This window comes from Dipodomys merriami, unplaced genomic scaffold, assembly GCF_024711535.1.
Source record: "Dipodomys merriami isolate MVZ:Mamm:240054 unplaced genomic scaffold, mDipMer1.0.p SCAF_138, whole genome shotgun sequence".
Lineage (NCBI taxonomy): Eukaryota > Metazoa > Chordata > Mammalia > Rodentia > Heteromyidae > Dipodomys > Dipodomys merriami.
Genome location: NW_027202693.1, coordinates 780,543 through 803,711, shown reverse-complemented (window position 1 = coordinate 803,711; position 23,169 = coordinate 780,543). Strand labels below are relative to the sequence as shown.

Sequence of the window (23,169 nt, the reverse complement as noted above, 5' to 3'; positions counted from 1 at the left end):
GCCCTGAGAACTACTACTTCACATTCTGACTGTTGGGGTTCAAGGTCAGGGCTGCAGGAAGTTCTCAACCAGGAAAGTGTTTCTCCTGTCTAGGGATTAGTTTATTGGTTAAAAATGGACAGCAATAGTGCCTACTTTATTGATAGGCAATTAATATGTATAAAACTCCTGGAGTAGCCCTGGCACGAGTGGAAATTGACATAAACATCACCTCTAAATACCAGTGGGAAGGCAGGGGTCAAAGCATTGTGTATTGCTGGGCACTGATGTCTCATGCCTATAATCCTAGCTAATCAAGAAGCTGAGGCCTGAGGATCTTGGTTTGAAGCCTGCCTGCTCAAGCAGACAAATCTGAGAGACTCCTGTCTCCAATTAACCAGCAAAAAGCCAAAAGTGGAGGTGTTGTAGTTCAAGTGGTAGAGCATTAGCATTGAGTGAAAAATCTAAGGAACAGTGCCCAGGCCCTGAGTTCAATCCCTAGTACTGGCACAACAAACCTACCAACCAAATAAACCCCACAAAGCCTTATGTACTAATAGCATAGTTTGTTATAATTTACTGCCCATAAATCACTGGAAAGCTCATCGAATACCTTACATGCTTTTGCAATGTCCTCCTTCCCTGATTCAGTGGGCAAACAAGGGGCCCCAGAGGAGATGGTGAACTTTATGTGAACTGCCATCACTGAGCTGTTGGGGGAAGTTCCACTCCGTTCTTCCGAAGTACAAGTACATACTGTGACCTGGCTTTATTATTAAAAGGATGTTCATGCCGAATAGGCGTGGCTTCCTGGGAGAAGCCTTTTCAGCCCAGGACTGCAAGACTTCCCCACCAAGAGCAGCTGCTCTGTGAGTCACCGGGCCGCGCCTTCCTGACCTGCCACTAATAACCCAGCACTCCCGCTTGCCTCAGGAGGTCAGGATTTGCAGTCAGCTAGGAGGCATTCCTGACGAAACAGAAACAGAGGCCCTACAGATGTTAGGGGTGGGTCTGGCAGTGTTTCTTGCAGGAGAGCAGGACACCCCAAACCTTGCTAGAATCTCCTGGGGATCAGGCTGAACATACCAAAGAAATCTTCCGTCCATTTCACACGAGTGGATGAGAACATTCAGGGATAGGGCTCTAGGGCTGTGTTTTTAACATGTGCCCTAAGTGGTATCAGTGCCATTGGATGAGTTTAGGACAATGTCTTGCAGTAAAATTAACACAATACATGTAGAAGGAAGGGAGAAAAAAGAAGAGGGTAGGGCTGTAGCTTTACTGTTCACTCAATAGTAAGTGCAGGGGTTGGCAAATTATAATTGATGGGCAAGGCAACATCCAGCCCCCTTCCTGTTTATTTATTTATATGATCATGAACTCAGGGACTGGACACTCTCTGAGCTAGCGCTCTGAGCTTAAGGCTAGTGCTCTATCACTTTGAGCCACAGTACCACTTCTGGTTTTCTGTTGGCTAAGAGTCTCACAGACTTTCTTACCCAGGCTGTCTTCAAACCACATACTTAGATCTCAGTCTACTAAGTAGCTAGGATTACAGGCATGAACTACCAGTACCTGGCTTCTTCTCTGATCTTTTGTGAAGTTTTATTGGAACACTACCATGCCCATATTGAACATTGTCTACATTGACTTTTGTGATATAATGGCAAAGTTGCTCTGACAGAGACTGCATGGTACCAAAGACAAAAATATTTACTATCTGATTCTTTTCAAAACGAAACAAAACAACATTTACTGGCCTTGGATAAGAAACATGAGCTGAGACCTGGGCAAACAGAGTCGGAACTATGACCTTCGATAGTTATATGCTCATTATAAATCAATCAATCTGACAAGGAAGAAGGGAGTCAGCAAATAGAACCAACTACAAAAATTCAGGTTCCGAAGATAGCAAGTTGATACAAAAATTCAGGTTCCCAAGAACAGCAAGTTGAGTTTATCAAATAAGGAACAATTATAGAGATTTAGTAGAAAAAGTAATTAAACCTTGCTGAAAAGACTAAGGCAGTATGGCAACAGAAAAGGACTAAGTACAAATTCTAGAAGTGCGAACACCTGAGTGAATGGACTAAAGTAGTCTTTCAGTGATTTCAGAAAGCAGGTGGATTTCAGGGGTGGATTAACTAGTAGGTAGACACAGCTAGAGCAATACTTAGTAGACTGAGAGACAGCTCCTGGGGAGAGAATGATGCTGACCCACAGAGACGAGGGAATGTGAAAAAGCATTTGAAGAGACAAGGTCAGAAGGAGACGACCTAACACAAATGTAATAGGAACCCTAGAAGGACAAACCATGTTTCCAAGGACACTGAGAATATTCTGAAGTTGAAGACATGCAGATCCTGAACCAGCTAAATATAGACAAAGCCACACCAAATTAAAAAAAAAAATGCTTCATGATGAAACTATGGGATATGCCAAAAGCAGAAAAGATGCCTTAGAGCTGTCTTACAGGAAAGCTCACCCACACAGGAGAAACAAGAGGCTGATTACAGACTTGTGATCAACAGAATATGCCAGAAGACAGCCAAAGAGTAATATCTCCTAGTCCTGAGGGCAAATCACACGGAACCTAGAATTATACACCCACGAAACCATCATTGGGAGAAGGAGCTATAAATAAGAGGCATTTTCAGACATGTCTCTTGCTGAAAGATCTCCTAAATGATATACTGGAATCAGAAGGAAACCAGATCCATCAGGAAGGAGAGGGAGGGGGTGCAGGACCCTGTGTTGAAAGAAGTCAATAGACCCCAATAGTAAGAACCAGATGGAGATAAAGACGAGGAAAACCAAACACCAGACAACAATAATATGAAAGTTGAGAGCAAAATTAATGAAAGTTGAGAGCAAGATTAGAGTTGAAGCATTCTAATGTCTCTGCCTTGTTTGAAAGGCTAGATAGATTCCTTCTTCTTTAAACTTGGTTATTACATTGTACGAACATTAAAGAAAAAAGTAGAATGTATACTAACACATAAGAAGGAAGCACCTGGAATATAGGAAATCAAGAGCAAGAAAGGAAAATAGAAATTTGATTTACAAAAAAAAAAAAAAGGCAAGGGAGCTACAAACAAATATATCACTAACCATAGTAAAAGCAAATAGAATAAACTCCTCTGATTTTCAGATGGGATTTCAAGATGAAACTGCCTCTCTGCTAGAGGTATTGGTGACACAAATGACCCCAAATGGTTGCAAGCAAGGCACTTTGATAAAGGCTGTTGGTCTTTAAGGGGTGAGGATCAGAAAAAGAGAAATTAATAGGGAGGGCTATTCTAATGAAAATATATGCACGTCTGAAATACTATAGTGAAACCCATTGGTATACAGTTAATACACACTTTAAAAAATGAGTGACAGGAAAATAAAACAGGCTCAGATGAGGATAGCGGGTATTAGCAGAAGGAGGGAGGGCTGATGACGAGGGAGACTGAGGATGAACACGGTCCTCATAGTTATTTGCATGTATGAAAATAGAAAAATGAAACCTGTTGAAATTGTTTCAAGAAGGAGGAAGAGAGATGGGGAGAGCAGGAAAGGAGGTGAGATCAATTGGGATATGTTGTTTACATGTATGAAAATGTCACAATGAAGCCCAATGTAATACTACTAATAGAAGGGAAATGGCTGGGTGCCAGTAGCTACTCAGAAGGCTGAGGTCTGAGGATTACAGTTCAAAGTCAGCCTGGGCAGGAAACTGCGACTCTGATCTCTGAGCTGTAGCTCAAGTAATGGAGTGTTGGCCTTGGGTGAAAAACAAAACAAAACAAAACTAAGGGACAGTGCCCAAGCTCTGAGTTCAAGCCTGAGTACTAGTACAGACAGACAGACAGACACATACACACACACACACACACACACACACACACATACACACACACACACACACACACACACACAAACACACACACAAACACACATGGGAATGTAAAGGACTGGCACAAGATCTACAACACAAGTACTAACTTAAGCAGGGTGACCTAACATTTAGTAGCAGAGAAAATAGACTTTAAGACAAACAAATAAAAAAAATCATTGTCAGGGCTACAGATGGTTTTTATGATAAAGGACTACTGATATTTTCTATTTAGTTAAATGACTACCCTTCACATCCACCTGACTGAATTCACCACTCAGCCTGGACTGACACCGCTTCTGCTTGGGAACAACCCTCCCTGAAAGCCCCAAACCACTCTTAAGAGGCACGGTGTCCTTTTGCAGAAGAATTTTGGGCTCAGTGCCAGTGGCTAGATGCTATCTACCAGTTTGCAAAATGAGTTCCTTGAGACCATAAAAAACATAACAACCAGAATGAGAAGCCAGCTTTGGTCTTGTTTTGATTTTGCTAAAGAAAAAGATCTTCAACAAAGCTTCCTTACAGAGAGAAAATGGAATCAATGAGTTGTGAGTACATTTTTTTTTCCATGGGGCTTGAACTCAAGGACTGGGTGCTGTGAGCTTTTTTGCTCAAGGCTAATGCTCTAACACTTTAGAACCACAGCTCCACTTCTGGTTTTCTGATCCATAATTAAAGATTAGTCTCATAACACTTTCCTGCCCGGTTTGGCTTTGAACCATGCTCCTCAGATCTCAGCCTCCTGAGTAGCCAGGATTACAAGTGTGAGCCACTGGCACCCAGCAAGTGCAAATATTTTATTGGGTGATTAAAAGAGATTTTTACCTGTATGTTGAAACTGGATTGTCTTGAGGTTAAAGGTCTTCAGTATAATCTTTAGTATATCAGGGCATAGCAGAAATGTCGTAAGAGAGAAAGAGAAAAAGGAAGGAAGAAGGAAGGAAAAAGAAAGATGTTAAGATATTGAGAGCTTATATTTTTAGCGTTTTAGATGCATTGTCACAGCTTTTTCTCATTAGGGAGTAAATATTTTTATGGATGAAGAAATTAAGGCTTGGAGACCTTAAACAACTTGTTAGGTTCCTCAGCAGAGCTGAGGTTCTATCCTCAGGGCAGGGGGCGGGGTGTCTTATAGATAGTTGGCTTTTGGAACCAACATGGCGCCCTGGGTTACATTAGTCATTAATAAGAATTTGATGGTTTCATGGGCATTTTTAGAAAAGTTGCCACCTGGGCTCAGTGATAGAGTGCTTGCCTAGCAAGGTTCCATCCTCAACACAAAAACAAGCCAAATAAAAATTAGCATCCACACAAGACATTTTTGTGTCTTTTTTATTTTATTTTTTTATTATTATAAAAATGTTGTACAGAGGGGTTACAGTTTCATGAGTAGGGTAATGAGTACATTTCGTAGCGAGCATTGTTACCTTCTCCTTTATTTTCCCCCTACCATCACTTCCCTCCCCCCCAACTCCTCCCACCCCCCCCATATTGTAAAGTTTGTTTTCAGTGTAGTGTCCTGTACATATCTTTGTCACAATGGGTCAGCCTGTATCCCCGTTTAAGCGTTCTGCAATATCCCTTCCCCTCCCCAAATTAAAAAAAATATATATACAAGGTGCAGAACACCGGCATCAAATCCAGGGGAAACAGGTTATTCCATGGCAGGAGAACATACAATAGAAACAAAAGAATCACATAGTGCATTGTAAGTACATTAAAAACACTAGCAAGCAAGAAAAAACCCCAAAAACCTCTTGTGTCCCTGTCTTGGGGTGCATTTTGTTTAACATTATCTCATGGTCATATGTACATAGCCTTTGACCTACTCTGCTTGTCCTAGATATGTACTAATCACTGCAAATAGGGGAAACCATGGGACCTATGTTTCTTTGGGCCTGACTTACTTCACTTAATATGATTTTTTCCAAGTCTTTTTATTTCCTAATGAAAGAGGCAATGTCTTTCTTTCTGATGGAGGCATAGAATTCCATTTGTGTATATGTGTGTGTGTGTGTGTGTGTGTGTGTGTGTGTGTGTGTGTGTGTGTGTGTGTGTGTGTGTATCACATTTTCTCGATCCATTCATCTACTGAGGGGCATCGGGGTTGGTTCCATAAATTAGCTCTGGTAAATAATGCTGCGATAAACATGGTTGTGCTGGAAGCTTTGTTATGACCTTGTTTATGATCGTTTGGGTAAATGCCCAAAAGTGGGATTGTTGGGTCATAAGGGAGCTCTATGTGGAGTCTTTTGAGGAACCTCCATACTGCTTTCCAGACACTCATAGATTCTTATAGACCTTGTTGTCCAATAGAATAAGGCACCAGTAAGAACACTTGAAATACAGCTATCCAAAATGGTGTTGTTAAGTTCAAAAAAGTGCCATGTGCCTTAGCATTGAAATGACAAAAGCTCTGTGATATTGCAGTTAAAATAAGGTACATTATTGTGTGTGTGTGTGTGTGTGTGTGTGTGTGTGTGTGTGTGTGTGTGTTCTAGCTTGGCTTTTTCAACTCATGGCACTCCACTTGACCCAGGTCCCCCTCCCACCATTTTTGGCTTTTTACTGGTTAATTGGAAATCAGAGTCTCTTGGATTTATCTGTCTGGTCTGGCTTTGAACTTTGATCTTCAGATTTCAGCTTCCTGAGTAATTAAGATGACAGAAGTGAGCCACCAGCACCCAGCTAAGATACACTTTCAAAAGCCATCTCATCTTGTGGTTTCTCTTCAGACTATATAAATCTTTGGTTGTTGAGAAGCAGTCTCACCTGCTTATTTTTAGTTTTTAAAAGAACATTGAGGAAATGAAAAAGTATACATGACTCAGTTATATTTCCATTGATGGCACAAATCTAGAATGTTCCCAGGTTACCATTCTTATGTCAATGTTCATACAACCCCATTTGAACTCAAATATAGCATGAGATTTGGCAGTGTAGATAATTCATTGACAAGAGTGCTTCATTGAGACTCAAAAGTGCATCCAGTAGGGGTGGAGACATAGCTCAGTGGTAGAGTGCTTGCTAAACATGGGCAAAGCCCTGGGCTGGATCCCCAGCACTGCAAAATACAAAATAAATAAATAATGGTAGAGTTCCTACCTAGCAAATTTGAGGCCCTGAGTTCAAGTCCTAGTACTGTCAAATAAATAATAAATAATACATCTGCTTGGTGTGTAAAAGTTTTTCCACGTGTCATTAGTGTGCAACAGTGTAGAACTTTGTTAAAAATAAAAATACAAAGAGAGGGCTGTTAAAGCTTTCTGGTGATCTTTGCAGGTACGTTGCGATCCTGAGATTCAAGAGCTTCGTCAATGGCAGAAGAAACTCCGTGAAGACAAGCACATTCGCCAGCGGGTGCAAATGTTCTGGGCCAAACAAGAGCAGAAAGGTCAGTTGCACAGTTCCCAATCCTTAGTTCATTCCCTCATGTGAGGCTCTCGAAGGTGGGAGGTTTCTTAAGGCCATTGGTCTGCATGGAAGTCACTGTGGATGTAGAAGAAGCTGTGTGCATCAGGACTCTGTTCTAGAACGATGGTTGGCATAACATACTTCGCTTGCCCGTGTCCCTTCCTCAGGGACAACTTCAATGTCACCTTGTGTCTGTAGGTTTTTACTTTTTTTAAAGCTACACAACTAACCCATCATTTTGAAAACACAGTGTCTAGCAACATGATAGGTAGGTAGTCATTCTAAGTTGTCGATTGTGTCTGAATTTAAATAGTATTTAGTGCTTGTCTTTTCCTTTGTGATGGTTAATTTTATGTGTCAATTTGACTGGGTCTCAGGATGCCCAAAGAGCTGGTAAATGTTATTTCTGGGTACAGCTGGGAAGGTGTTTCCAAAACTTGACTTTTAACTGGGGTACTGGATAAAGTGGGGGCCCCTCCACAGGTCTATCATCCATTCTGTTGAGGCAGAGAACAGTGGTTGGATTCCCACTGCCTATCTGAGCGGAATGCTAGACTTTACCAGGCCAGGGGCTCCTATGTCTCAGCTTCCAGACCTGGGCTGGATATGTGGGGAGCAGCTGGGGGGACTTTCTGCCTCCATTGTGAGCCAGTACCATATTATAACAAATGTCTTCCTTTTACCTAATATTCTTCTTCCTTTTTAATATAAACAGGTAATCTCTCATTAATTATTTCACTGGAAATCCCTAATTACCCTCCCTGTCCTTTGAGAAGAAGAAGAAACAGAGAAACTTATGACACACAAAATACAAAGAATAACAAAACAAGGGATGTGAGGGCGATCTGGCTGCGACATCTGTCCCCCCATTGATCGCCAGTGTTGATTCGGCTGATCTGGCTGGCTAGACGGGTGTCCCCTTCCTCCCTCACCACTCCATGTGAGTCCCTCCCGAAGCTGCGTGCTTGGTCAAAGAGGACGACCATCCCCGATAGAGGAGGCCCGGTCTTCGGTCAAGGGTATACAAGTAGCTGAGTTCCCTGCTAGAACCTCCAAACAAGTTCTCAAAACAAGCACTCAACACCTGCTAGGCTTATATGTCCCTATTGTGTCCTACTTGCTATCATTCTTTTTATTTTTTGTGTGCAGGTACTGGGGCTTGAACTCAGGACTTCTTGCTCTTGCTTGTTTTTTTCTTCTCAAGGTTGTCACTCTACCACTTGAGCCACAGCTCCACTTCCAGCTTTCTGCTGGTTAACTGTACATAAGAGTCTCATGGACTCCACCAGACATCTGAATCTGCAGTTCTGGCTCACAAGCCCAGTTTTGCGAATTCTTGGTTGTAGATTTATCTGTTCATAGTTGATCTAGAGCATCCTACTCAAGTGGAACCTGCATGGGGAGATCCAGCTTTGCCTGTCTCACTTCCTTGACTTGTGCCTAGTCCTGGTCAACACAGAACAAAAAGGGATGAATGTGTGAATGGGTGAGTGGATAGATGGATGGATGGATAGATGGTGGGTGGGTAGATAGATGGATGATTGGATGGGTGAATGATGATGGGTGTATGATGAATGGACAGATGATGAATGATGGGCAGATGATGGATGGATGGGTGTATGATGGATGGACACATGAGGAATAGATGATGGATGGATGGATGGATGGATGGATGGATGGATGGATGGATGGATGGATGGGTGAACGCTAGATGGATAATGGATAGATGAGTGGATGAGTTAGGAGGTTTAAATGAGCCACTGTGCAGGAGGTGGCTGCTACAGGGCAGGAGGGCAGTCATTGGCAGTCTGTGTGCCCTGTAAAGAAGCAGGGTGAGCAGTCACTGCTGTTTGCCTGGCTCAGCCCTGGTCCACTCCATGCACAACTGCTCCTTCATTTCACTTGGATGTTGGAAGACAGTGCTGGAATCAGTCAGAAGGTCAAAGGAAGTGCAGTGGGCTTATGATGGCTATTTCTCTGTGTTCTCTGGGGCTGATGTGCTGCAGGCTGATGGATGGAGTTGGAGATGGCTTTGGAGCAGGAAGAGGAGATGGGACTGGATGTGGTTATCAGCTTACAGGGAGCAGAGAGCAAGCAGTCCCATTCCAGCCAGGGGCCAATCTTGCCACCAGGGGCTCCACCACAATGTGTAGTCGTGAGGAAATGCAAGTTGGTGAAAGCCTGGGACACAGTCCTGGGACAGGCAGACAGACAGACAGACAAGAAAGAAGGAGGTGGGGGGAGAGAAAGAGAGAGAGAGAAAGGCTGAGGTCAGGTGAGGAGGAAGCTGTGTCTGGGTGCAGCTCAGTGATTGTGCCCTTGCCTATCTCATATACATACATGCATGTATGTACATGTGTGCATGCATGCACACACATATCAGCACACATGAGTGGACAATGACCAAATGTTTGAACTATACGTCTGTGCACATGAGCTTTACCTAGACAACCTCATGAAGCCTCAGTGTCCCCAGAGGTTGAAGGATTCCAGAAGCTGGTCTTTGCATGGGTCCCGGCTCAGAGGACACTCTGTGCCTTCACTGTCACAACCGTGTTAGGAGCTGTCTGTGTGTCACAGCAGTCTTGTGTTGGTTTCCTCTGAGAGACTCTGGGCAAGCAGAGTCGTTGGAGGGGTTCATCATGTTGCCCCAGTGCCCCTTTTCCTTCCTCCCACAGCCCAGCCCACAGCAGGGGGTCTGTACATACAGAGTAAGGGGATGAAGATCTGGGCTTCATTCTGCATAAGAATGAAGACAGGACCAGGAAGGTCAAGGGACTTACCCAGGGTCACACAGCAGTGGCAGGCTAGGGCTCCCCTCTGCCCTTTCTCTGTGCCATGTTGTAACATAACCTCCGCAGGGACAAGCCACTCTCTGGTTTGTTGTTCTTTGTGGTGCTGGGGGTGGGACCCAGAGCCTCATGCATGCTTAGCAAGGGCTGTACCATAGAGCTATGTCCCCAGCCCAAAGTGGTTTGTGAACCACTCCTAGATTCTCCCACAGATCTACCCTTTGCAGGAAATTCCATCAACAGTGAACTGCTTATTGTCTGGGCATTGAGGTTTTTTTTTCTGCTTATATCTTCAATGACTGAGACCAGTTGGTAAGGGTGACCTTATACTAACTGGGTGACATGGAAGTGTGGGCTTCTTGAAGTTCCACAGAGCTGAGCAGGGCACTGGTGGCTCACTCCACACCTGGCTGAATATATTTTTGGTTTTGTTTTCAACTTCATTTAAAAAAAAATCACAAAAACTCAAACTTGTCTGCATACTAATCCAATATACAAACATCATTTTAGGCTGCTGCTGTTGTACTCTGGTATTTATATTAGAAAAAGTTCTTCTTTTTTTTTTTTTTTTTTGAGCAACTTGGTGCAGACAGGTGGTCTAAGGAGAGGAATGTCAGCTGTTGGGACAGAATTCCGGTCATATATAACCAGTCTCATGTTACACTGAGTCAGGCTGCCATCCCAAACAGTATTTTCTTGTAGGACAGAATGGTATGAAGTTATCCTCCAGTCTCTAGCCATTGGGACAGATGCTTAAATTATTTTTAAATGTGTGTGTTAAAACGTTCAACCAGTGCAATTAAAAAGATGTCTAAGTCATGTTGGCGATCTTGTAAAAAATTCTGTCTCAGCCAGGCACTGCTGGCTTATGCCTGTAATCCTTGATATTCAAGAGGCTGAGATTTTAGGACTGAGATTCGAAGCCATTGTGGGTAGGAAAGTCCATGAGACTCTTATGTCCAATTAACGACCAAAAAGCCAGAAGTGGAGCTGTTGCTCAAGTGTTAGGACACCAGACTTGAGTGAAAAAGCTTAGGGACATTGCCCAGACCCTGAGTTCAAGCCCCAGGATCAGTGCGTGCATGTGCATGTGCATGTGCATGCGTGCATGTGTACACACACACACACACACACACACACACACACACACACACACACACACACATACACACACACACACACACACCCTGTCTAGATTAACAGCATACTTTTTAGCTTCAGATGGTAATTGTTTTCAAATGTACTTTGTAATTGAATATCAGTAACGGAACACAATGGTACCTATCTTGATGGGTACAGAGCCAAAATAAGCATTGCCAAGAAGGAGGGGGGGGAAGGATTTGTCACCTGCCGCAGGTATGGAGAGTAGGGAACTATTTCAAAGCAGCCCTCCTGAAACCAAGGACATGGAGGGCTTATTCGGGAGCCTACACATGGTCCCTAGGCCAGCCCTTGGGTGGGCTCAGTGTAAGGTCACAGACAAAAAGGAAAGATGGTGTGCGGCTACTCAGTATGCCGAACTCAAGGTCATGAGGACCCCTTAGAAAGGTTAAAATGGTCCACAAAGATACTTTGGGGTGTATGCAGCTGAGTCATAGAGGTGGCAGTGGACAGGAGCGCTTCTGAGCATGCTGGCCCTCTTCAGAAAGTTTAAGCCAAAATAATAACACAAAGGATGCTGTGAAAGTGTGTTAACATGGGACTTTGCCCTCAATGGTGCCTGCCTCCAATAGCAGGCATCTTGTAGGCCCATGGAGAAAGGAGCTGTGGAGATGATTTCAGTAACCCAGCCGCAGATCAGATCGCATTGCCACCCTCACCAACAGGCAAATTTTCCTCATGGGTGCATTTTTATAGATTGAACTCTTTGAGCTTCAGCCACACTCTATTCCTTTTTTATTTATATTATTAGTTTCAGAGAGGGTCTTATTTTTGTTTAAGGACCTGCCTCAGACCTATGCCTCCTACAGATGTGGGATTACAGGTGTGAGCTACCACATCCAGCTGGGCCTTGTATAAAGAATCTCTGTTGTTCTTATTTATTTATTTATTGCCAGCCTTGGGGCTTGAACTCTGGGCCTAGGCACTGTCCCTGAGCCTCTTTGCAGTCAAGGCTAGAGCTATACCATTTGAGCCACAGTGTTACTTCCCAAAGAATCGAAATGACTTTATCACTTGACACTTTGAAGGCAAGGTAGGGAGAGGAAGGAGTATGTGATCTGTCAAAAGAGATTTAACTGTCTATTTCCTGCTTAAGCGGTTTGTAATAGTTATAGAAACATGCATGACGTAGTATTTTAGATAAACATTACTGAGTTTAAAATTAAGATTAGGGGAAAGAAATGAAGGCACTGAATGCTGTTAGTAAAATGCCGTAAGACTCTACAGTTGCTAGAGATTTATTTTTTATTTTAAAATACTAAACGCAAATAAAACTAATATATCTGGGTGTGATGGCTCAAGCCTGTAATCCTGGCTATTTGGGAAGTGGAGATTAAGGGACCATAGTTTGAAGCCAGTCCAGCTGCCCCCCACCCTCCCTCTCAAAAAATATATGAGACTCTGTTTCAACCAATGACTGAGTGAAGTGGTGCCTTCCTTGCCTTCCTCAGTAACTTGGGGAGGAACAAATAGGAGAATCAAAGCCCAGGAAGGACTGGGCATAAAGCAAGACCCTACCTTGAAAATCTGGGTACACATGGCTAAAGTGGTAGAACACCTATCTAGCAAGCACAAGGCCCTTAGTATGAAGATATATATATATATATATATATATACATACATACACATTTTAAAAGAAGTACAAGGCATTGCTCTAGTTAATATAAATCTGTGTTGCTTAATGATTAGCACAACTAAATTGTTGACCACATCAGTCATCTCCCATAATTACCACTTGAGTAGGTGTGTGTGTGGGGGTGAGGACATTTATGGTCTTCCCTCTTATCAAACTTCATGTAAACAGTAAAGTTTTGCTAACTACAGTCACCCTGCCACTCTCTCCATTAGATCCCCAGAAATGATTTGTCTTGTAACTGAAAGTTCAGCCCCATTCAACAAACACAGAAATATTCTTAGAGACAGGACAAAGAGGAAATGCAGTGTTAACTAAGTCACTATGACGTCTCTAAGCAAAAAGACAAACCAGTTATTCAGGAAACATTGGGCCCTTTTCTGATACCTTACACAATAGTGGCAAAAATGTTCCTATAATAAATAGAAATAGGGCTCTGAGCTTCCTAGAAGCCAGAGCAATAAAGAAAAGAGGATTGTTCAGAGTGTATTGTGTCCTCAAATGAAACAAGTTTCCTGGAAGCATACGCCTTCCTAGAGCTAAGATTCGTGGTTTTCACTCACAAATAGGTCTGGAGTACACACATAGTGGCCGATTTTCTTCCCTTTCTCCATCTGTTTAGAGCAGTGCTTCTACTAGGAGAAGATGAAATCCAGCAACAAGAGGAGCTAAAGAAACATTCCTTTCCCTGCTATAAGTTTAGATTGTATAACAAGTCCTGGCTTTTAAGATTTCACTACTGTTGAAAGGATTTTCTCAGGCTAGGGATGTAGCTTAGGGAAAGAGTGAACGCCTAGAATGCACAAGGCCCTGGGTTTGACCCCCAGCAAACAACACACACACACACACACACACACACACACACACACAAATGTGTTTAAGCACCTCACGCTGGAAGCTGGTAGCTCATGCCTATAATCCTAACTACTCAGGAGACTGAGATAGGATCATGGTTTAAAGCCAGCTCCGACAGGAAAGTCCGTGAGACTCTTATAAACTATCAGAAAACTGGAAGTGGTGCTGTGGCTCAAATGGTAGAGTGCTCGCCTTGAGCTGAAGAGCTGAGGGACAGTGCCCAGGCCAAGAGTTCAAGCCCCACAACTGACAAACAAACAACCCCCCTCCACACACACACAAAAACTAAGCACCTCACCCTGGCCAGGGTATCTGCAGTGACTTAGATGCTGCCTAGATTGCTTCTGGCACATATCTGGTGCCAGTCTCAAGTCTGAGCACCAGTTTTCCCTGCAGGTCTTACCCCTCTGTCAGGGAAAGATGCCACCATCTCCACTGACCACAAAAGCAGAACAGAGCTGGGAGGGCACCTGACCTGCCTAGGTAACACAGAGACCAGAGATTTAGACCCAGGTCTGCCTAGTGCCAAAGAGGCTGCCTAGGACCATCCACCAGCCCAAGTGTCTACTATAACACACTGGCCCAGCGGACCTTCCCATCAGGGACCACAGGATGGGCAGTGGCACCATCCTACCCTGCCTGCCAACACTGCAATGATGGCCACAGGCCACTGATATGTAGGGGAGGATGGGGGTAGGGGAGGCTGAGTACCTAATTCATCCCTCTTCCCTGCCCCTTTTCCCCTTCCAGTATGGTGGCTTGAACTCATGCCTTGCACTTGGGCATTCTGCTACTTTAGCTACACTCCCAGAACTTTTGCTTTTGCTTTTATGTATGTATGTATGTGTGTATGTGTGTATGTGTGTATGTGTGTATGTATGTATTTCACGTAAGATCTCAAGCTAACTTTGCCCAGGCGGTAGGTCAATTCAACTTTGATCCTCTTGTCTCTGCCTCCTGATTATAGATGTGTGCCTGGGATTATAGACACATGCCACTGTGCCCATCCCTCCCATACCACTTTTGTAGGCATATTTTCTCGTACACAATATTTCTATAGGACAGATTCTTAGATGTAGATTGGCTGGGTCCAAGGGCATGCATATATTCGATTTAGATGTCACCAATTTATCACTGGAAGATGCATCGATTTGTACTTAATGCCACCAGCCACTGTGGGACTTTGATGGGTGATATCATCTTTGTGCTTCATTTTTGCACCTTGTAAAGTAAGAATTACTATGCCTCAAACAGGGTTCTGAGGTCATTGTTTACATAGTACCCTGGCCCTTTAAAAAGAAAGAGACCTATAAATCCAGAGGGTGCCATTTTCATTTGCCTTTTTCTCTCTCTTCCTTCTCTCCCTCTCCATTTCAACCCACAAAAGAAAGCATTCTTAAGAGACATCTAGTGACTTCATACTTTGCTTCCGTCTCTTCTGTTTCTCTGACTCAGCAGCAGCTGGGGGTGCTTAGATGATGTCAGCTTTCACACAGATCTTGTCATTTGAACTTTGCCGAAGTCCACACAGCCAGGACATGCCTTCTCCCAAAATGCTCAGACTTCAGATCGTACTGCTCTGCTGAGAAACAAAAGTAGAGCCCCGAAGTTCAAGACCCCCAACTTCACACTTATGCAAATGAGCATTTCTAACTTCCTCAGCTTAGTTTCCTTACTCATTGCTGGCCACTCCTCCTGGTGATTCTGAAAATGCAGGGGGCTTGCCAACAGCTAGAGAAAACTGGGAACCCCTGGAAAGCTGTCCAGGGGAGGGGATAGCCCAGCCTTCCTGCACACCATTACCATAGCAAGAAGATATGAAGCTAACAGTTAGTAACATCTGCCTAGACTCCTGTCTGGCTCACATTAAGTGGCTAATAAAGGAAAAACTACTTTTCTTCCTCCTCTTCTTCCTCTTCCTCCTCCTCTTCTTCTTCCTCCTGCTCCTTCCCCTCTTCCTTCTCCTCCTTTTTCTCTTCCTCCTCCCTCTTCTCTTGCTCCTCTCTCTCCTCTTCCTCCTCATTCTCCTTCTTCTTCCATGATTGTACTGTGATTTGAATTCAGGGCCTCAAGCTTGCTAGTGAGGTACTCTACCACTTGAGTTGTGGAGTGTTAAGCATGGTTAGTATGTATTGTTCTTCATGTTGGCTGTGGTCCTGCCTGTCCTCATCAAATGTATGTGTAGGACCAGCAGTGATTAAAAAGCCATAGCAGGTACTGTGGCTCACGCTTGTAATCCTAGCTACTCAGGAGGCCAAGATCTGGAAGGTCATGGTTCAAAGCCAGTCTGGTCAGAAAAGTCCATGACTCCATCTCCAACAGAAAGGAGCTACTGAAGGTGTCACTCAAGGAGAGCACCACCATGGGCAGAAAAAGGTAAGCAAGAGAACAAGGCCCTAAGTTTAAACCTTAGTACTACAAAAGAAGAAATAAAAGAAATGCAGATGACTTTCCTTTTTAAAAAAAAATCATTTTTTAATAGAGGGTCTCTCTGTTTAGCATAGGCTGGTTTGAAATCTCAACTTTCCTGCCTCAGCCTCCTGAGTACTGGGATTACAGGTGTTCACTACCATCCATGGCTTGGTTTTCTTTTTGGATTGTCCATGTCCTCTGCACCAGTAACAGTGTTCACACTCACTGTGTCTTTTGTGAGGCAAGGGTTTTCCCAGGCGCATCGCCAGGGGTAACTCTAACTCTAACTCTAACTCAGGCCAATTAGCCCTGAACCATAAGGCCCTTGTGGGCCTTTTTATGCATGAAGAAAATGAAAGCACAGAGATGTTGGAAATTATATCTGGGGGTCACACAGCAAGAAAGTTACAGGGTCAAGCAGCTTGACCTCTGCCCTCCTCTACCTCCTCTGCTCTGATGTTGTTTGGGGACAAATGCGTTGATGCTTGGTTTCCCTCAAAGTCCATTAGGGTCCAACCTCTGTTTCCGTTGCTAAGGGCGTCAAGTACATTGCTGTCTGTTAGCCTAACTTAAAGGGTGAAGATCCCACACATCCCCACCTCCCCCCTCCCCCGACCATTGCCTGGGCACTTAATATTCTTCCTTCTCTTCTATATTTAGAATCCAAACAGCCACAGTGTCAGATTCAACTCTCCTCAGCCCAGACATGGAAAAATTTAAAGGCATAGGCTGTGGAGGCTAAATGTTAAAAATAATAATAATTAAAAAGGGGGGAACAGACCATTTCCTTTTAATAATTAAAAGCCTGTCCCCTTGGCCCAGCACTGGTAGCTCACACCTGTAATCTTATCTGAGAATCATGATTGTGATTCAGAAACAAACTTTCAAAAACTCTTGTCTCCAGTGAACCAGCAAAAAGACAGAAGTAAGGGTGTGGCTCAAGGGGTAGAGTACCAGCCTTAAAGAGAGAAAGGCCCTGTGTTCAAGTCCTAGTCTCCACATGTCTGTGCCTATCTCCTGTGTCAGCAGTATCCTAGGATTGGCCTTTGTTTCTTTCCATTGGCATCCCAGGATATTTGTGTGTGTGTGTATGTGTGTGTGTATATGTGTGTGTGTGTATGTGTGTGTGTGTGATTCAGCATAGCCTGTGAAGCTGTTTGGGAAGTGCAGGTGTCTCATGGCCTGCATCGCTGCTCAGGCTGGAAGCCTGCTGGCTGTGTATTCTAGACACATGCTTTTAACTAGACAGTGAGAACTCCCCTGCCTCAAAGGTCAACTAAACCACAAGCTTATTTGAGTTTCATTAAAATCAAGGTGAACTGTCACAAAGTCTGTCTTCTGGCAGTGTCACACACGTGTCTCCTTATCTTTCCCCTCTTCCTCCACTTCCTCCTCCTCTTCTATAAGAAGCAGAACCACAAGCCATGTATTTAGTACCCCAGGTACACTGAGCGTTTAGCTAGTTGTTCTCAACTAGACCTCAGGATCTGCAGTGTTCTTAAGTAGCTTCCTCTGAGATGGAAGTCAGCCATGCACATGCCTCATTCGGTCATGATTAATGTGCTTCTCAGTTGAGCCCCCTCACATCCACAAAAACCTTCCCATCATGTCGGGTGGGTGAGAGACTCGGGACCAAGGTCCAGGTGGCAGGACACGGAGCCACATGTGGGTCAGCTTCTTCTACGCTGGATGGTTACATAGTGGGTGGTTTTCCTGCCAGGTACTTCTTTCTAATTTTCCCCATTACAAGTAATACCGCTGCTGTGGCTGAGGCTGAATTTCCTAGAAATTAGCGGCTGGGAGGAGTCTCATTTTTCAATCTGCTTCTCCAGACTTTCCTGAGTTCCTCCCCTCAACCCGTTCCAATGGCCTCTGGACCCCAACAAGCATGTTGTCACAACGGGGGCCTCCTTCCTGGTGCCAGTCTTGTGTGTTCATCTGCTTTCCAGCACTATGACAAAACACACGAGGCAGACAACGTAAGAGGAGGAAAGGTTTTCACTGATTTCAGTGCACGGTCATTTGTCCCAGGGCCTTGAGCCTGTAGTGAGGCACCACATCATGGCAGGAGTCCCTAGAGGGAGAAAGGGGCCAGGGTCCCCTCAAGGAATGTCCCCAGAAGCCCAGCCTTGTGCAACTAGACCGCAGCACCCCCAGCTGTACCAGACACCAAGCCTCTGGGGGACCTTCCACATCCCTTCATAATACAGGCTTTCACACATGTGCATGCTCAGACACACTCATGCACACACACACTCCAGCGATTCTCCTGCTCTCTGCAGGTACCAGTTGAGTAAAACAAGTCCAGCACTAACTGGAGTTAGCACAGACCCCAGCTTAAAGGCTCAGCCTCACAAAGCCACCTGCACTGTTTTCAGTGGAGACCCACACACTGCTCCTGCCGGTTTCCTACTCAGGACGCAACTCAGGAGAGGGTCGAGGGAGAGAAGGCTTGGGGCTGCCACCCTCCAGGTCTTTTATGTGTGTAACCATGTAGAAAGGTCAGATAAGTTGATGTTAAGTGAAATGAACCCCAAGATAAGTATTCAGATGTTTTTGCTTTCATGCAATTGTTTCTAACATATTTATAAGATGATTTCTTTGTTGCTTTGTATGTCCCTCCCCCATGGTATAACCCCTGTTTTCACTGTATTTGATGTTGGTATAATTTGTGGAGGGGAAGGGAAAAAACAAATCATTTAAATAGGGATACAGGTGGACCCATTGCAACAATGAGATGTACGAATTGTTATGTCGAAAAGTAAACTTTACAACTTTGGTGGGGGGGAGTGAGGGGCAAGGGGAGGTGGGGAAGATGGGAAGGGGAAACAAAGGAGGAGGCAACAATGCCTGATAAGAAATGTACTCATTATTTTGCCCATGTAATAGTGACCCCTCTGTATGGTATTTTCACAATTAAAAAAAAAAAAAAAGAGCTAAAAAAAAAAAAAAAACCTCTCAGAATCCTATCCTGTACCGTCTCTCTGGAGGCTCTAAGTCAACATGCTTGATTAAATCATTGGCCCTTGGTGATCAACTCTCCCCTCCCCAGAGATTGCCAATGGGGCTGAAAGTGGCAACTTTTAATTACATGGTTGGTTTCCCTGGCAACTGGCCCAAATTTGTGTGTGTGTGTGTGGGTACCCAGGAGCCATCCAATTAGCATACAAAATGACACATCAGTATACAGATGCCCACAGTTTGGGGGGCTCTGTGCTGGGGAAGCAGGATAAAGACTCAGATGGTAGCTGGGCACCGGTAGCTCACACCAGTAATCTTAGCTACTCAGGAGGCTGAGAGCTGAGGATCAGGGTTCAAACCACAGGAAAGTCTGTGAGACCTATTCTCCAATTAAGCACCAAAAAGCCAGAAGTGGAACTGTGGCTCAAGTAGTAGAGCACTACCCTTGAGCATAAAAAGCTGAGGGACAACACTTAGGCCCTGAGTTCAAATCCCAGTACCAGCACACACACACATACACACACACACACACACACACACACACACACACACACACACACACACACACACACACACACACACCAAATCACTTAGGCCCTGAGTTCAAATCCCAGTACCAGCACACACACACACACTCACACACACACACACACACACACACACACACACACACACACACACACACTATCCTAACTGTGGTATGCTAGGCCTCACTCTCTGATGGTTGGAGCTTGTGACTTTTGTATTTAAATATCAAGATTGCCCAATGTAGTAAGGCCCATGGTAAAACCAATTCCATAGATAAGGGATGCTTTTGGCTTCCAGAAGCTCAGTGGCTTGTTCGAAGCTGTGCTGGAGGTAGGGCTGGGAATGAGTCCCCCAGTGCTGGTGGCAGTGAGTATGGAGCGGTGGACACCTTTACCATGTTTATGGGGGCAAAAATGACCTTGATGAAGTAGGTGGCTGCAAAGTTCCATTCTCTTTCCCCACCGCTGGGGGCTTCCATCAGAAAGAACTCTGATTGACAAGCTTGGAATCGTAGCTCCGCCCCCTTCTCTTCATAGGAAACCTTTTCTTAGTCCCTGGGGTCTCCTCACTGGCATTGGAGTCAGCCCAATCAAATACCACTCCCAGAATCCCAGAGGACCAATCACAATCACTGCTCCATTATTTATTAACTGTCCATACTTGCAGAGGAGATGCTTAAAAATAAAGTGGGGTATCTGTTTCACGCGTTTGGAAGGCAGCATTTAATATCCAAACCTTCTGCCAGGGCAAAGGAGGTGAGAACTTTTTATATACCCTGAGCAACCAGGATGCCGCGGATGTTTATGAAGGCTTGGCCTGGGCAGCAGCAGCTGAGAATGTGGAGAGAAACAAAGTCAACAGGACCAGCTCTGGCGGGCTTTGCCCGTGTTCATTCATACCATGTTCAGCCTGCTTTCGAAGGGTGTCCAGTGTCGGGAGACACTATGCAGTAATGGCAACATGGGGCTAGCCTAGCAGACATTAGAGAAGGAAAGGTGTTTAGGTTGTTTCTGTGTTAGATGATGATGTAGTGCTAGCTCCGTCTTTATGTTCTTGCTGCTCTGGTGGCCCTAGGTGTGAGACTTCGACCCTGCTCCCTCAGCCTGAGAGCCTATCCACCCAGGTGTGACCTGGTGCTGTTCACCTCTGTGCTGGGGAGGCCAGCCTTCACCTCCCTGTCATTCAATCGATACATGTGTCTGGGGCTCAATAAACACCATAGAAATCTTGGAAGGCAGAGACTGGAGGATCACAGTTTGAGGCCAGCCTGGGCAAAGATAAGACCCTACCTGAAAAAGGGCATTGTTGAAGTGGGAGAGTACTTGCCTAACATGCACAAGGTTCTGGGTTCAGTGCTCAGAACCAAAAGCAAGCAAACAAAACACCCCCCCAAAAAAAAAACCCTGCGGAAACATTTATAGTTTACCTAGAATCCTGCAAAATGAGTAATCATTGGGTAAAAATAAAAAAAAATTGACACTACTAGGGCTTGAACTAAAGGCTTCAAGTAGGTGCTCTGCCAGTTGAACCATACCCAGAGATCGCTTCCCTTTAGGTTATTTTTTAGATAGGATAGTGTTTTGTTTTTGTTTTTGTTATTGTCTTTGGGGCTACCCTCAGATCTCAATCCTATTTCCCCTTCCCACCAGCTGGGATTAAAGTCTTGAAGCACCACAGCATGGCTTATTGATTGAGCTGAGGTCTGGCTTCCAACCTTGATCTTCCTGATCTCTGCTTCCTGAGCCGGCAGGATTACAGGCACAAGTCACCATGCCTGGCCTTTCTGGATTCATATACAGACTGCAGACTTGAGCTTATGGCTGAGTCCCCTGCATGGCCTCAGGTCCTAGCACTGTTGTGAATGTTCTAGAAGTATGTTCTCTCTGCAGTCTGGGAGCATCCTGAGTAAGAGTTTCCATTTGTGGCACTGCTTCCCTGTCTAGACCTGGAGCTCCTTGAGGGAAACACCATGTCCTAAGAATAAAGACAGCCGAGACTCACTGAGTGCTTAACTCTGATCAGACCCATCAGGAACCACTTCCAGTCTATTGCCTTAGCTTGTCCCAGTGGCCCTTGCAGTCAGAGGCCGTTCCTTAACTTGCCCCTCCCTTCCCCCCCCCCCCCCCGCCTCCCCCCATTGGACCCAGTACTGAGCTCTTCCCCAGGCCAGAAGGACACGGGGCCATGGTGACTCCAGACCCTGCCCTTGGAGGCAGCCTTTGCATCGGGTACAGGGTCTGGGAGCCTGGATTTCTGCCCCAGGTGGTGCTTTGTGGGGGCCCCCTGTGGCCTGTGTGGTGAGGCGCTGCCTGACCCATAGCATCTTCTCCTCCCTGGCTGGGAGGCTGTTTCCTGGGCTGTGGCAGGAGAGGACAGACACCCAGGACAGGCAGCCAGCCTCATCAGCATGCAGGGCCCTGCGGTCACTTCTCCTTTCATGCAAGCTGAAGGGCTGGCGCATCTCTCCGGGATTTTCCACTCTCCCAGCTCTTCTGGAACCGGCTGGGCACCAGCCTGCCACAGGGGACAAGGACGGCTCAGGGGCACCGAGGCATCTGTCTGTTGGGGTACAGAGCCAACCACAATGACATCTTTTGAGCCAAGGTAGAAGCAGTACTTCAGCCACCATGTGGGTGGGTTCTTACTCCTCCCATTCCTCCCGATCCTCCTGCCTCAGCATCCTCTACAACTGGGACTACAAGTGTGTACTACTGTGCCCAGCCATTCTGTGTTTGTTTTTCGTTTTTGTTCTTCGCCTGTACTGGGGACTGAACTCAGGGTCTGGGCACTGTCTCTTAGCTTTTTCATTCAAGGCTGGCACTGTGCTACTTGAGCCAAGCTCCACTTCTGGCCTTCTCTTGGTTAACTGAAGATAAGAATCTCATAGATTTTTCTATCAGGGTAGGCTTTGAACTGTGATTCTCAAATCTCAGCCCCCTGCGTAGCTAGAATAACAGCCGTGAGCCACTGGCACCCAGCTTATAGGTTGGCTTTTTTGTTGTTGTTGTTGGTTGTGAGGCTTCAACAATGGGTCTGGGCACTGTCCCTCAGCTCTTCAGCTCAAGGCTAGTGCTCTACTACTTGAGCCACAGCGCCACTTCCGGCTTTTTCTGCTTATGTGGTGCTGAGGGATCGAACCCAGAGCCTCATGCATGCAAGGCAAGCGCTCTACCACTGAGCCACCTTCCCAGCCCCTTGGTTGGCTTTTTGATTTCAAGGAACAGGTTGGCATTTTTCCTTCTTTTCATCTTCTGGGGAGGGTGAAATAGATACGTGTTAGCAACAATAAAACACATACCATAAAACAATTGTGCTTGTAGCTACCACCCGAGGAAGAGAGCACACCATCCATGCCTCTGTGTTTCTGAGACACCATGTGGCTGTGTAGCTCAGCCTGGCCTTGACCTCCCTGCAGCCAGGCTGGCCTCAAGCCCGTGATCCTCGCACTTCTGCCTGTTGAGTGATGGGATTACAGGCATGTGCCACCAGCCCCAGCAATGGAGCCACCTCCCCAGATTCTTCGGATGGCAATCTTTCCTTTCTCTTCACCTTTA

The 23,169-nt window shown here is 45.2% G+C and overlaps 1 protein-coding gene across 1 annotated transcript in view; it reads left to right on the top strand.

Moving 5' to 3' along the window:
- LOC138825585 (IQ domain-containing protein K-like) overlaps positions 1-23,169 on the top strand; it is a 68,724-nt gene that overhangs the window by 43,091 nt on the left and 2,464 nt on the right. The window contains exon 6 of the mRNA XM_070020244.1: positions 7,142-7,253. Within this exon, the coding sequence (XP_069876345.1) occupies positions 7,142-7,253 (112 nt within the window). The remainder of the gene's footprint in view (positions 1-7,141; positions 7,254-23,169) is intronic.